Source organism: Engraulis encrasicolus, chromosome 3 (assembly GCF_034702125.1).
Source record: "Engraulis encrasicolus isolate BLACKSEA-1 chromosome 3, IST_EnEncr_1.0, whole genome shotgun sequence".
Lineage (NCBI taxonomy): Eukaryota > Metazoa > Chordata > Actinopteri > Clupeiformes > Engraulidae > Engraulis > Engraulis encrasicolus.
This window is the reverse complement of record NC_085859.1, coordinates 49,542,097-49,558,613: the sequence shown is the minus strand read 5'-3', so window position 1 is coordinate 49,558,613 and position 16,517 is coordinate 49,542,097. Positions and strand designations below refer to the sequence as shown.

The following is a 16,517-nucleotide window of genomic DNA, read 5'->3' as shown; positions in this document are numbered from 1 at the left end:
TTTTTTATGAAATCTTTTTATTGGACATTTTCAGAAAATACAACTTATTGCAAAGAAAAACATATTTGGATTCAAATGCTTTACCTTAAGCCCCCCAATCAATACAACCTTACCCACCACGGAAAATTTGAAAAAGTAACTGCTGTTGCTTTAAGTTATGAAAGTATGATATATCGGACAAAATCGCAGATGACCGAAAGTATGATAATGATATATATGCTTATATCGTGTCATACTGTACGTGTGGTGTCAATCATGGCAAATCTATTCATGACACCACAGAAATATAACTTTACAACAGCTTCACAGATGATCCCTCAGATATGTAAAACCCAGGGTAGATCTTTTCTGTGAAAGTGGTCTGAACTCTGTGCAAGAGGGTCAATGTTGTGCCAGAGATGTTGTAGAAGGCCAGAGTTCCTGCCCTGTGGTCCACATACACGCCAATTCTGGAGCTGATTGCTACTTGAGGTAGTTGAGTATCTTCATTATTGTGCTTTAATGTGTGTGAATAAAGCTGTAGGCTCCAGGACTTGCCATTATATCCAAACCCACTATCAATATCTCCTCCTTTCCTGCTGATGCTTTTATATGAGACTGCTACAGAGACAGACCCTTTTCCACCCAACTCAACCTCCCAATAGCAGCGTCCAGACACACCTTCTTTACATAGTACTTGATTCCACTAATCAAATCGATCTGGATGGTAAAATGAAAGGTGCACTGGTTTTCTGTAGCTCGCACTCTTGTTCCCCTCAGACAGATAGATGTCACAATGTGCTGTGTCTGCATCCAGTGTGAAGTCACAAGAATCTGATCAAGGAGAAGAACACAATGGAAGGCAAATGACATAAGTGTGTGACATAAGTGTGTGTGTGTGTGTGTGTGTGTGTCCTCTTCACTTACATTTTAACAAATCCTCTCGGTTTGTGGGTTCTGTAAAGCCTACCTTGACTTGGGTCACTGTTTAAGAGACAAAACATCATTATCAAAATGACAGTTGAAACACCAAAATTATCCAGCAAATGAGTAAAGATGGCATAATGGGTGTGTGTAGATTTTAAACAATATGTCCACTGTTTAGCATGTTTAGTACTTTTCTGAGTTGTTTGCAATGCAATAGAGTGGCCCTCACCATTTTTTTATGCTTGCTGCTGTCTCCGTTGTTTAGTTGATTTGAATTTTGTCTCAACTGATAAAATGGCTGTCTATAGGCATGTCCATATCTCTTCTTTAAACCACAACATTTGGTTGGAAGAACTGCTGCAACTCACCAAGTGTTCAGTGGTGTTATTTCACAACAGTCAAATAGCGGAGATAACAGCACACATTAAAGAACTGGTGAGGACCCTCTATTGAATTGCAGACAATAGTGGACATATCCTTTAAAGGTGCACTGTGTAATATTTTAGTAGTTTATTTCAATAATTCAAGCTGCCCAGTCACAAGTGTTACCTTTTCCACAACCACCACCATGCAATTAAAGTAAACAAGTATTCATTATGACTGAGAAAATAACACTTTTCATACATAAAAAGGTGGATCTTCTCCATGTCCGCCTTTTTGAATTTACTGACAAAGACATTTTTAGCTGGAAAACTTACTGTACTTTGGTCTTACTAGTTAATATTAAGTTTTTTATTTGGTAAATATGCATGAAAAGATCAAAATTGGCAATAGGCAACACAGTTTGAATGAGTAGCATAGTTGCGATACCTACTCTCGCCAACATCCTACACGGTGCACCTTTAATCATATATGCCATTGTCCAGCAAAATGATAGATGTTCCATGGCAGACTGTCATCATATTCATTAATACAAAGAAAAAACAGCTAATTTGTTAATATGGTGTGCAATGCTATCTTATGTGACCAACCTGATGCTGATATCTTGATGACATTCTGCTTGCACATATCCTCCAGCTGTTTCTTTAGTGTGGACACAGACTTCGCCACAGCGTCAAAAGAGACTCTTTCACTCACATGGACACTGGGTAGGTCTTCAGATTTAGATGCGGCACTGATGGACAGAAAGGTCTGCAAGACAGAAAAAGTTCATACATAGTAAAATAATTTGCATTTCTTAATTTGCAGGCTTTCGGACGTCTGAAGAGTCAATCAGTAGGCCAGAGGGAGTGCCACATCTTAGTACTCTGATGTGTCCCTCGTCTCAAAGACATGATAAGTAGGGGTATACTATTAGGGGGAGTTGGGGTGGGGGGGTCACAACCCCAAGGTACTGTGGGATGGTCACCCAGGTGAAAAACCCATATACTTAAAGTGTACTTTTTTTTTACCGCACTTAGTACAAAGTGTACTATTTTCAGCGATGTAAAGTGCGCTTCGTTGCACTATTAGTGTGCTGAAGCACTACTAGAGCAGTACTTCAGCACACTTGCAGCACACCGAGGATGCTAAATTGGCACCGCTTTTGGACAACTTTAAGTGCACTAAGCATACTTTTGAAAGTATGCTCCAAACACGCTTTTCATGCATTCGTATGCCATTAAGACTGTGTTGGAGTACAATTCTATGAAATTGTGTTGTTACTTGGAGTTCAATAAAAGTATATTAACTTCATGCTTCTTTTGACTACATTGGAACACTTTAAGTCTGTAAAAAGTATATTTAATTAAGTATTGTAACTATATTAACAGGTATGCTTGGAGTACGTTTACAGTACACTCCAAATTACATGAAATGTAATAATCCATACTGTTACTCAGAACTTGAACATTGAACATTTCCAGAGGTCACAATATTGGTAGGCATGCATAGCTTGATTGACATTCACAGTTTTTCAGAGATTTCAGATTCACTTCCCACTTCAATTCATTCTTGTGTCGCCGTTCTTCCCTTTGTCTATCATTTTTCATTTAGAATCAGTATTCTTAGTTTAGTTAACTACATCTGACTTACCTCTCACCATGATGAACCTTGAAGTGTGAGCCTATATATACCAGAACGTATACGTGACCATCGTAATGACGGTGGGAACATGGTACATTTTTCCACTTAAAATAAAATAAAAAAAACCTACAATAAACGCAGAATATAACAATGAGTAATATTTTCATGCAAACGAAAGATATTCCTTAGAGATAAATGGCTTTCTGTTTGAGAAATGTAGCTCCAAGAAGTGCATTGCATGATGGTACATGCATGATGGTGCATGATGGGTAAATGCACTTTGTGTAAGCACACTTTGAATATATTTGGGTGAAGTACAATCATGGTACACTTAGAAAAAGTATACTTCCAATATGTTAAAGTGATTTACTTTAAAGCGCACTACAGAAAATCACACTTCGAAGACATTTGAGTGAAGTATAATCATAGTGCACTTAAAAAAAGTGCAATTGTAATATGTTATTTAAAAAATACTCTTTTAGTAAGTTCACTAAGTTCACTATTAGTATATTCCTCTAAATACACTTTAGCCAAACATCTTCCAAGTCCACTTTAAGTATGGTTGGCTAAGTGTACTTTCTTTGAGAGCAACTTAATTACATCTAATTTTAAGTACACTTTAAATAAGCATATTGTAAACATACTTCTTCTTAGCATATAAAGTACGAGTGCACTTTTAACATGCTAAGTACACTTCAGTCGTGTTTTTATTGCACTAAATTGAACCACTTTTTCACCTGGGCACAGAACCTGATTGATAATAGTTTCCCCCCACACACAAATTGTATGTAAATACCATACATGACCATGAATCAAACATCTTGTGTTGAACAGCGAAATGTAGACAAGGGACATCAACTTTCTGTCAAAAACGTACATTCAGTAACACACTGTAGTTGTCAAGGTAGTCACTGATTCCCTCAACTGGGACATGTCCCAGGTCCTCTGTAACATGTTCCAGATATAAAAATGTCTTCTCTATAATAATCTGTCAACATTTACCTTGAGGAAATGGATGTGGTCCTCTGTGTGTGCAAGCTGCCCCAGCTCAGCGTCTTTCCTCTTCAGATCAGCAATCTCCTGCTCCAGCTGCTTCAGGAGTCCTTCAGCTCGACTCACCTCAGCCTCCTCCTGAGCTCTGATCAACTTTGTCACCTCAGAGCACCTTTTTTGAATGGAGTGGATCATCTCAGTAAACATCCTTTCACTCTCCTCCACTGTTGACTGCGCAGAGTTCTGAAAATGGACATTCAAACATGATTGGACTTAGGGCTGTGCAATGTATCATATTTTTATCACGATAACGATATTTCAGTGTATCGATTCCAAATTTCATAATATTATATTATTGGTCAGTTGCCTCTGCTGCCAAAAGAGACAGCAACAGGGCTTTCCCCTCCACGTGAGCCTCTGCCAGCGCTGCTGACTTACAGCTAACCTACCCTCACTCAGAGCACCCTGTGTGTGTTTCCCTATGACTACTGTACTCTCACGCTAGTGAATGGAGGAAAGAAGTGAATTGTTGGTACAAACAGGGATCTGAGGGAGCGCATGCTCAAAAAATCTTGATGGTGCAACTGCTATCGGTAGACAAATGAGCTAATAAGCAATTGCCATCAGAAGTAATAGCCGAGACTAAACAGAATAAACGCCCATCCAACCAAGAATGTAATATATTGATATATGCCTCACGCAACGGCTTTCTTTAAAAAATATATATCGTTTGCAAATATTGTGATATCAATATTGAATGAAAACATTGTGATATTGATATTTCCCAATATCGAGCAGCCCTAATTAGACAGGACCTTAAGCTGCTTCAAGTTTTACAACATGCTGCAGCAGTTGAAATTGCAAATTGGGGAGATGTGTAAAAGTCCTTCATAACCTCTATCCTCTTGGTCAGTTCTCACCTTCAGACTCTTCACCGTCTTCCTCAGCTCCTGCAACTCCTTCTGTCTTTCCTGGATTCTCAGCTTGAATCTCCTCCGAGTCTCTCCCAAATCAGTCTACAGTAAAGGAACATAGCATGCTGTATATAATGTACAATTTAGGTGTCAAACTAGTAGATATTTAATGATTACACCAATACTATTTGTGTATGTTTGGTGAAAATGTGAACCCACCACTACACTGGTTCTCGCCAGACTTCCACAAAGCTCCGCAGGGTCAGTCCCATGACAGAGTGCGTTGCAATATGCGACCTTGCCTCCTCCACTTGCACTTGTCTCCTCGTCCCGCCTCCTGGCCCTTCCTCCGTGGAGAAAACGATAAAGTTTCCCAGTTGTCAGTATAGCCGCAACAACCTTTGAGGGACTGTTTTTCATTCACCATCCCAATTGCAAATGAGAAAAAGACTCTACAATTGAGCTTTTGCAAGATATTGAAATATAATGCTGTTGTCAGTGATGTCATCATGACATATTACTTCCTGGTAAGAGGAGAGAAGCAAGTGGAGGAGGCAAGTGGAGGAGGCAAGGTGGCATATTGCAACGCACTCAGAGACACACCTTAGCAGCAGTGTTTGTTCAAAGTACACCTTTTCCAATGCTAGCCTTTGGCAACTTTCAGGAATCCAGCCAGAAAATATCCTTACCTGTTTCTCCTTCCTCCCAGCAGAAGCTGAAATGGTGTCATGGCCTTTATGTTCATCCACCATACAGAGAAAACAGACACAACTTTGGTCTGTGCGACAAAATATCTCCAGTGGTTTTTCATGTTGGCTGCAGATTCTGTCTTGTAGGTCAGCTGTGGCATCGACCACCTTGTGCTGGCGCCCAGGGTGCAGGTCATTATGGACCTTGAAGTGAGCCTCACAGTAAGACAACAGACAGTCCAGACACGACTTCACAGCTTTGAGTTTTCTCCCAGCGCACACATCACACCCTACATCACCTTGTTCAGCATAACATTGAGCTGGAACAGCAGTCTGGATCCTGGTCCTCTTGAAGTGGTCTACAAGTTCGGCAAGAACATTATTTTTGTTCAAAACGGGTCTGGGAGAGAAAGTCTGTCTGCACTGTGGGCAGCTGTAAACTCTCTTTGTGTCTTCTTGGTTCCAGCAGCCCTTAATGCAATCCAGGCAATAGTTATGGCCACAGTGAAGAGTCACTGGATCCTTCAGAATGTCCAAACAAATAGGACACATGAAAAGGTCCTGATTAGAACTTGCTTCAGCCATATTCTCACAACTCTGGATAATTCTGATGGCGACAGAGCTGTTGTCAATCCAAGATTGCTTTTAGTTTCGTTTCTCCAGTAGGCCTATTGACTCATGACTTCATTCAGGATTCAGGAAGTTGTTGAATCCACTTAGTTATAATATGGAGCAATGCTGCCACCTAGAGACCACTAAAATTAGAAGTGCAAAAGAGTTGTCAGTGAGAAATGTGTACCCACATCTCAATGTGTTTACCACTTGTCTATTGTGAGTGACCATGGCAAGTATGAACACTGAGTGGTTGCACCTGGTCTCATTGGATAGTGCAGTTTAATTTCTCCCTTTGGACAAAAGGCTATATGAATATATCATACTCAACCCAACCCTCCCATGACATGACAGTCAAAAAAGTATTATTATCCCAGATAGGAAATTCAACCGTTTGAGGAAAGTAGTGGCGAAGAGAAACAGGACAAGGCTGGGAAATGAACCATGCCAGACTCAACCCTGGGCTGCCAGCCATGTACGGCACTGGTGGACAGTACACAGCGCACTATAGCAACCCCCACATTTCATGTCTTCAGCTGTGTCTGTCAGCATGGCAAAATACTCACTTCTCACGTGAGCACAGAGAGCACTGATGAAGGCAGCACCCTGAAATGTCTGTTGTCAACAACAAAAAATCCTGAAAAAAAATGGCTTTTACCTTTGAAAAGAAAAACAAGATGACATTGCCGTGATTTAATGCTCATTTTAGGCTCTTCTTCCCATCTGTCTTGTTTTGATATGTGCATGTAGGTGGGAGACGTGACGCCTTGTTTTTTCGTAACATTGGTTAAAAACCTACAAAACTGTTATTGTCCTTTAAAAAACAAATGTCAATGAAAGAAGATGTGGTACATTATGTTTCATATTAGTCTTAGATGAGAAGAAACATTTTTGTTAAGATTTATGTAAAGGTTTATATGTCAAATTTCCTGCGGTGTGACTGTAACATTAATGAAACAATATATAATAATATATATATAAATTAACCAACAACATTTTGAATAATGTATGAAGCATTTGGCATGATTGCATAAATCTTAACTTTAGATTAAGATATGTGAATGTGGAAAAAACTCAAGACAGTAATATTAACTACAAGTTCAATTTCGTAACACAAATTGCGTCCTGTGGGGTGACATGTATGGCAATGTTTGTGAATGGACAGCTGCAAGGCCAACTACAGGGGTCTTAAAGACTGGCTCCTAACCAGTCAGTACCTCAGTTATTGGAGAGTGCTGTGGAAGTTTAAGGTGACTCTTAACCTCTTAATATGACTTCATATTGCAATCTTTCTGTCACGCAATGCTTAGGTTCATTTTATGGTGTCCTGTGGTGTGACTGCTCTTATAGGAGGAAAAAAACTTTTTTATGAATGAAAATACATATTAAGATTAAACACAATATCATTATCAAGTTAGCATGAGCTCAGATGTCAGTCATGTATACAAAAGGATTAAAATGTCCATAATGCAGTGAATTCCCTGTGGTGTGACTCCATTTTCCTGCGGTGTGACATGCCTATGCTATGTGTTGATGCAGGACACATTTTCCCAAAAATGGCAAAATAAGGTGAAATTCCACAGACCACTAAGTGCTTTATTTTTTTCTATTTTTTTCCAATTTTTATCCATCATTTTTTTCAGGAATTTGAAAAACTTTTTTTTTTTTTTTGCGTTACGCCCTTAAACGTCAACCACCCACGTAGGCTATGGGTGTCTTTGCATGATCACTAAATCAACTCATAAATGTGAATAGAAACATCCTTAATAGCTTCTAATTCTGTAATGAAATACTACGTTTTCATCCCTAGTTACCTTGCGAAGCACAAGCACTTGGGAAGAGAAGTTGAGGAGGCACTGAAATTATGTTATGAACATTATTGTTATTATTATTTTCGATAAAATATTTTTATTGGACATTTTCTGAAAATACAAACATGTTGCAAAGTAACAGTAATATGACATTAAATGCTTTACATTAAGCCCCCCAAATTTGAAAAAGTAACTGTTGTTGCTTTAAGTTATGAAAGTATGATCTACTGTGTCATAAGTGTCAATCATGGCATATCTATTAATGACACCAGTAATATAACTTTACAACAACTTCACAGATGATCCCTCATCTAGGCTAAACCCAGGGTAGAGCGTTTCTGTGAAAGTGGTCTGAACTCTGTGCAAGAGGGTCAGTGTTGAGCCAGAGATGTTGTAGAAGGCCAGAGTTCCTGCGCTGTGGTCGACATATACACCAATTCTGGAGCTGACTGCTACTTGAGGTAGTCCAGTTTCTTCATTATTGTGCATTAATGTGTGTGAATAAGGCTGTAGGCTCCAGGACTTGCCATTATATCCAAACCAACTATCACTATCTCCTCCTTTCCTGCTGATGCTTTTATATGAGACCGCTACAGAGACAGACCCTTTTCCACCCAACTCAACCTCCCAGTAGCAGCGTCCAGAAACACCTTCTTTACATAGTACTTGCCACCACCAATCAAATCTATCTGGATGGTGAGAAGTTGGACGGGGCCAATGTTTTCCATGTTTTCCGTGGCTCACAGTCTTGTTTCTCTCAGACAGATAGAGGTCACAATGTACAGTGTCTTCATCCAGTGTGAAGTCACAAAAATCTGATCAAAGAGAAGAACAGAATAAAATCCAAATGACATAAGTGTGTGTGTGTGTGTGTGAGTGCGTTGCAATATGCGACCTTGCCTCCTCCACTTGCCTCCTCCACTTGCTTCTCTCCTCGTACCAGGAAGTAATATGTCATGATGACATCACTGACAACAGCATTATATTTCAATATCTTGCAAAAGCTGAATTGTAGTCTTCTTCTCATTTACAATTGGGATGCTGAATGAAAAACAGTCCCTCAAAAGTGGTTGTGGCTAGGGTGACAGCTGGGAAACTTTATCGTTTTCTCCACGGAGGAGGGGCCAGGAGGCGGGGCGAGGAAGTGGAGGAGGCATGGTTGCATATTGCAATGCACTGTGTGTGTGTGTGTGTGTGTGTGTGTGTGTATCTTCTGCCTATTGTTTTCTAATAAGCAATGTGATAGTAGTTCACCCATTGTCCACCAAAAATAGGCACAGATTTCGTAAGGGTGTTACGAATCAGACAGCCCATTGAAATACACAGGTTGTAGATTCGTAGCCCAGTCACGAAAAAACGGGGCTTTTTGTAATAGCATCACAAATGTTATAGATTATTTTTGTGACCGTACTACAAAATGGTATGAGACAGGGTTGCCGCCTACAAAATGGCATGAGACAGGGTTGGGTGGACAGTATTCAGCGCACAGTATCATCCCCCACAATTCACGTCTGCTGTATCTGTCAGGATAAAAAAATATTCACTACTACTCACATGAGCATAGAGAGCACTGGTGAAGGCAGCACCCTGAAATGTCTGCTCTCAAAAAAAAAAAGCTCTGAAAAAAAGTGAACCTGCTTTCACCTTTGAAAAGAAAAACGAGATGATATTGCCGTGAGTTTTCCTTATCTTCCTGGTTTTGGTACGTGCATGTATGAGTGTCTTATGTGAATAGAGACATCCATATAATAGCTTCTGTAATGATAGGCCCAGTGTTAATTTTGTCAGCTTTTTCTTATTTAGTCGTAGTCTTAGTCACAATGACGAAAATCAATTTTAGTCTTAGTCATATTTCAGTCATTGTCTTCCCAATTTAGTCTTAGTCTTTGTCTAAATGACGAAAATCAATTTTAGTCTTAGTCAATTTTTTGTCATTTTAGTCATTTTAGTCAACACTGTACATAATAGAACTTCTCCACACACTGCTTCTCNTTTTATATCATTAACTGTACAGAATAAGCCTTCTCCACACATTGCTTCTCTTTTTAACATATATCACACTGTGCAGAATGAAGCTTCTTCACACACTGGTTCTCTTTTTCTCTATTTTATTTAACACCAGTGATAATTTAGTCAGCAGTTAAAAAAATTAGTCTTAGTCTTAGTCACAATGACGAAAATCAATTTTAGTCTTAGTCATATTTTAGTCATTGCCTTCCCAATTTAGTCTTAGTCTTAGTCTAAATGACGAAAATCAAAAAAGGGCTTTGACGAAATATTTTAGTCATAGTCATGGTTGACGAAATTAACACTGGATAGGCCTATACTAAGTAGTTTTCATCCTCAGTTACCTTACGAGACAACAAAGGATTAGAACTTGGGAAGAGAAGTTGAGGAGGCATTGAAATTATGAGAACATTATTGTTATTATTTTTGATCAAATCTTTTTATTGGATATGTTCAGAAAATACAACTTATTGCAAGGTAACAATTATTTGGATTCAAATGCTTTACATTAAGCCCCCCAACCAATACAACCTTAAAAGTAACTGCTGTTGATTTAAGTTATGAAAGTATGATCTACTGTGTCATAAGTGTCAATCATGGCATATCTATTAATGACACCACAGTAATATAACTTTACAACAACTTCACAGATGATCCCTCATGTAGGCTAAACCCAGGGTAGAGTGTTTCCGTGAAAGTGGTCTGAACTCTGTGCAAGAGGGTCAATGTTGTGCCAGAGATGTTGTAGAAGGCCAGAGTTCCTGCCCTGTGGTCCACATACACGCCAATTCTGGAGCTGATTGCTACTTGAGGTAGTTGAGTATCTTCATTATTGTGCTTTAATGTGTGTGAATAAAGCTGTAGGCTCCAGGACTTGCCATTATATCCAAACCCACTATCAATATCTCCTCCTTTCCTGCTGATGCTTTTATATGAGACTGCTACAGAGACAGACCCTTTTCCACCCAACTCAACCTCCCAATAGCAGCGTCCAGACACACCTTCTTTACATAGTACTTGATTCCACTAATCAAATCGATCTGGATGGTGATCTTTTGACTGGGACCACCACTTTTGACTCGCACTCTTGTTCCCCTCAGACAGATAGATGTCACAATGTGCTGTGTCTGCATCCAGTGTGAAGTCACTGACTGATAAAAGAGAATAACACAATGGAAAGCTAATGACATAAGTGTGTGACGTGTGTGTGTGTGTGTGTGTGTGTGTGTGTGTGTGTGTGTGTGTGTGTGTGTGTGTGTGTGTGTGTGTGTGTGTGTGTGATGCACTTACATTTTAACAAATCCTCTCGGTTTGTGGGTTCTGTAAAGCCTGCCTTGACTTGGGTCACTGTTTAAGCAGAGACAAAACAGACCATCATCAAAATGTCAGTTCAAACACCAAAATGATCCAGTAGCCTAAATGAGTAAAGATGGCATAATTGGTGTGTATAGATTTTAAACGATATGTCCACCGTTTAGCACGTTTCGTACTTTTCTGAGTTGTTTGCGATGCAATAGAGTGGCCCTCACCATTTTTTTATGCTTGCTGCTGTCTCCGTTGTTTAGTTGATTTGAATTTTGTCTCAACTGATAAAATGGCTGTCTATAGGCATGTCCATATCTCTTCTTTAAACCACAACATTTGGTTGGAAGAACTGCTGCAACTCACCAAGTGTTCAGTGGTGTTATTTCACAACAGTCAAATAGCGGAGATAACAGCACACATTAAAGAACTGGTGAGGACCCTCTATTGAATTGCAGACAATAGTGGACATATCCTTTAAAGGTGCACTGTGTAATATTTTAGTAGTTTATTTCAATAATTCAAGCTGCCCAGTCACAAGTGTTACCTTTTCCACAACCACCACCATGCAATTAAAGTAAACAAGTATTCATTATGACTGAGAAAATTGCACTTTTCATACATTTCATACATTTCATGGATCTTCTCCATGTCCACCATTTTGAATTTACCATTTTGAATAGCTGCAAAACTTACTGTACTTTGGTCTTACGAGTTAGTATTAGTTTATTATTTGGTAAATATTCACAAAAAGATCAAAATTGCCAATAGGCAACACAGTTTGAATGAGTAGCATAGTTGCGATACCTACTCTGGCCGACATCCTACACGCACCTTTAATCATATATGCCATTGTCCAGCAAAATGATAGATGTTCCATGGCAGATTGGCATCATATTCATTGTGTTAATACAAAGAAAAAACACAATAGCTGATTTGTTAATATGGTGTGCAATCTTATGTGACCAACCTGATGCTGATATCTCAATGACCTTCTGCTTGCACATATCCTCCAGCTGTTTCTTTAGTGTGGACACAGACTTAGCCACAGCGTCAAAAGAGACTCTTTTACTCACATGGACACTGGGTAGATCTTCAGATTTAGATGAGGCACTGATGGACAGAAAGGTCTGCAAGACAGAAAAAGTTTATACATAGTACAATAATTAGCATTTATCTCTAATTTGCAGGCTCCCAGACGTCTGAGGAGTCAATCAGTAGGCCAGACGGAGTGCCGCCACATCTTAGTACTCTGATGTGTCCCTCGTCTCAAAGACATGACAAGTAGGGGTATACTATTAGGGGGAGTTAGGGTGGGGGGGTCACAACCCCAAGGTACTGTGGGATGGTCACCCAGGTGAAAAACCCATATACTTAAAGTGTACTTTTTTTTACAGCACTTAGTACAAAGTGTACTATTTTCAGCGATGTAAAGTGCGCTACTAGAGCAGTACTTCAGCACACTTGCAGCACACTGAGGATGCTAAATTGGCACCACTTTTGGACAACTTTAAGTGCACTACAAGCATACTTTTGAAAGTATGCTCCAAACATGCTTTTCATGCATTCGTATGCCATTAAGACTGTGTTGGAGTACAATTCTATGAAATTGTGTTGTTACTTGGAGTTCAATAAAAGTATATTAACTTCATGCTTCTTTTGACTACATTGGAACACTTTAAGTCTGTAAAAAGTATATTTAATTAAGTATTGTAACTATATTAACAGGTATGCTTGGAGTACGTTTACAGTACACTCCAAATTACATGAAATGTAATAATCCATACTGTTACTCAGAACTTGAACATTTCCAGAGGTCACAATATTGGTAGGCATGCATAGCTTGATTGACATTCACAGTTTTTCAGAGATTTCAGATTCACTTCCCACTTCAATTCATTCTGGTGCCACTGTTCTTCACTTTGTCTATCATTTTGAATCAGTATTCTTAGTTTAGTTAACTACATCTGACTTACCTCTCACCATGATGAACCTTGAAGTGTGAGCCTATATATACCAGAACGTATACGTGACCATCGTAATGACGGTGGGAACATGGTACATTTTTCCACTTAAAATAAAATAAAAAAAACCTACAATAAACGCAGAATATAACAATGAGTAATATTTTCATGCAAACGAAAGATATTCCTTAGAGATAAATGGCTTTCTGTTTGAGAAATGTAGCTCCAAGAAGTGCATTGCATGATGGTACATGCATGATGGTGCATGATGGGTAAATGCACTTTGTGTAAGCACACTTTGAATATATTTGGGTGAAGTACAATCATGGTACACTTAGAAAAAGTATACTTCCAATATGTTAAAGTGATTTACTTTAAAGCGCACTACAGAAAATCACACTTCGAAGACATTTGAGTGAAGTATAATCATAGTGCACTTAAAAAAAGTGCAATTGTAATATGTTATTTAAAAAATACTCTTTTAGTAAGTTCACTAAGTTCACTATTAGAACACTATTAGTATATTCCTCTAAATACACTTTAGCCAAACATCTTCCAAGTCCACTTTAAGTATGGTTGGCTAAGTGTACTTTCTTTGAGAGCAACTTAATTACATCTAATTTTAAGTACACTTTAAATAAGCATATTGTAAACATACTTCTTCTTAGCACATAAAGTACGAGTGCACTTTTAACATGCCAAGTACACTTCAGTCGTGTTTTTATTGCACTAAATTGAACCACTTTTTCACCTGGGCACAGAACCTGATTGATAATAGTTTCCCCCCACACACAAATTGTAATTAAATACCGTACATGATCATGAATCAAACATCTTGTGCTGAACAGCAAAATGTAGACAAGCGACATCAACTTTCTGTTTAAAACGTACATTCAATAACACACTGCAGTTGTCAAGGTAGTCACCGATTCCCTCAACTGGGACATGTCCCAGGACCCAGGCCCTCTGTAACATGTTCCAGATATAAAAACGTCTTCTCTGTAATAATCTGTCAACATTTACCTTGAGGAAATGGATGTGGTCCTCTGTGTGTGCAAGCTGTCCTAGCTCAGCTTCTGTCCTCTTCAGATCAGCAATCTCCTGCTCCAGCTGCTTCAGGAGTCCTTCAGCTCGACTCACCTCAGCCTCCTCCTGAGCTCTGATCAACTTTGTCACCTCAGAGCACCTTTTCTGAATGGAGTGGATCATCTCAGTAAACATCCTTTCACTCTCCTCCACTGTTGACTGTGCAGAGATCTGAAAATTGACATTCAAAGAGAATTGGACTTAGGGCTGTGCAATATATCATGTTTTTTATCGTGATAACGATATTTCAGTGTATCGATTCCAAATTTCATAATATTATATTATTGGTCAGTTGCCTCTGCTGCCAAAAGAGACAGCAACAGAGCCTTCCCCCTCTCCATGTGAGCCACTGCCAGTGCTGCTGACTTGCAGCTAACCTACACTCACTCAGAGCACCCTGTGTGTGTTTCCCTATGACTACTCTCACACTACTGAATGGAGGAAATAAGTGAATTGTTGATACAAACGGGGACCTGAGGGTGCACACACTCAAAAGATTTTAATGGTGCAACTGCTATCGGTAGACAAATGAACTAATAAGCACTTGCCATCAGAAGTAATAGCCGAGACTAAACAGAATAAACGCCCATCCAACCAAGAATGTAATATATTGATATGTGTGCCTCACGCAACTGCTTTCTTTGAAAATATATATAATTTGAAAATATCGTGATATCAATATTGAATGAAAATATTGTGATATTGATATTTCCCAATATCGAGCAGCCCTAATTGGACTGGACCTTAAGCTGCTTCAAGTTTTACAACATGCTGCAGCAGTTGAAATTGCAAATTGGGGCGACATGTAAAAGTCCTTCATGACCTCTATCCTCTTGGTCAGTTCTCACCTTGAGACTCTTCACCGCCTTCCTCAGATCCAGCAACTTCATCTCTCTCTCCTGGATTCTCAGCTGGATTCTCCTCTGAGTCTCTCCCAAATCAGTCTATAGTGAAGGAACACAGCATATACTGCACTATTGTGTACAATTTAGGTGTCAAACTGGTATATATTTACTGTGAGTACACCAATACTATTTGTGTATGTTTGGTGAAAATGTGAACCCATTACACTGGATCTCCCCAGACTTCCTCAAAGCTCTGTGAGGTCAGTCCCATGACAGAGACACACCTTAGCAGCATAATGTTGGTTCAAAGTACACATTTTCCAATGCTAGACTAAGCCAACCTACTTTCAGGAATGCAGCCAGAAAATATCCTTACCTGTTTCTCCTTCCTCCCAGCAGAAGCTGAAATTGTGTCATGGCCTTTATGTTCATCCACCATACAGAGAAAACAGACACAACTTTGGTCTGTGCGACAAAATATCTCCAGTGGTTTTTCATGTTGGCTGCAGATTCTGTCTTGTAGGTCAGCTGTGGCATCGACCACCTTGTGCTGGCGTCCAGGGTGCAGGTCATTATGGACCTTGAAGTGAGCATCACAGTAAGACAACAGACAGTCCAGACACGACTTCACAGCTTTGAGTTTTCTCCCAGCGCACACATCACACCCTACATCACCTTGTTCAGCATAGCATTGAGCTGATACAGCAGTCTGGATCCTAGTCCTCTTGAAGTGGTCCACTAGCTGAGCAAAAACATGGTTTTTGTTTAAGACGGGTCTGGGAGAGAATGTCTGTCTGCACTGTGGACAGCTGTAAACTCCCTTCGTGTCTTCTTGGTTCAAGCAGCCCTTAATGCATTCCAGGCAATAGTTATGGCCACATGGAAGAGTCGCTGGATCCTTCAGGACATCCAAGCAAATAGGACACGTGAAAAGGTCCTGATTTGTAGACATAGCTTCTGCCATGTTTCTTGATCGCTCTATTTAAAATGTGTCTGGCTGATTACTCTGATGAAGACAGAACTGCGGTCAAGCCAAAAGTTAGGTTTTAGTTTCGTTTCTCCCGTATTCAGTGCACTCAACAAGGAAGTTGTTGCTCCATCCAGTGTTATATGGAACAATGCTACCACCTGGTGGCTGCTACATTTACTGTAGAATGCAGATCTCTACTGGTGTCATGTCAAACAATCTTCTCTCTTCACATGATTAAACAAGCAATGCCTGTGTTAATACTCAGAAATGAAATGAATCAAATTGATTGTACCATGATTCATTTCTTTTAAAAAATATATTGATATTGCATCGAACCGAGAATCACATTGCATTGTGACCTTGAGTAACAGATAGATTGACTACTGCCATTAGCCTGCTCAACACCAAATGGCT

General features: G+C 39.4%; 1 protein-coding gene across 1 annotated transcript; it reads right to left on the bottom strand.

Annotated features, from left to right (window-relative positions):
* Positions 1–297: 297 nt before the first annotated feature.
* LOC134446288 (E3 ubiquitin-protein ligase TRIM47-like) lies at positions 298–16,303 on the bottom strand. The gene is made up of 6 exons (XM_063195627.1): positions 15,510–16,303; positions 15,137–15,232; positions 3,913–4,146; positions 1,878–2,037; positions 907–963; positions 298–813 (listed from the first exon to the last, which is right to left on the bottom strand). The coding sequence occupies exons 1-6, from the start codon at positions 16,095–16,097 to the stop codon at positions 686–688; spliced, it is 1,263 nt and encodes a 420-aa protein (XP_063051697.1). The 5' UTR covers positions 16,098–16,303; the 3' UTR covers positions 298–685.
* Between the last annotated feature and the right edge of the window lie 214 nt (positions 16,304–16,517).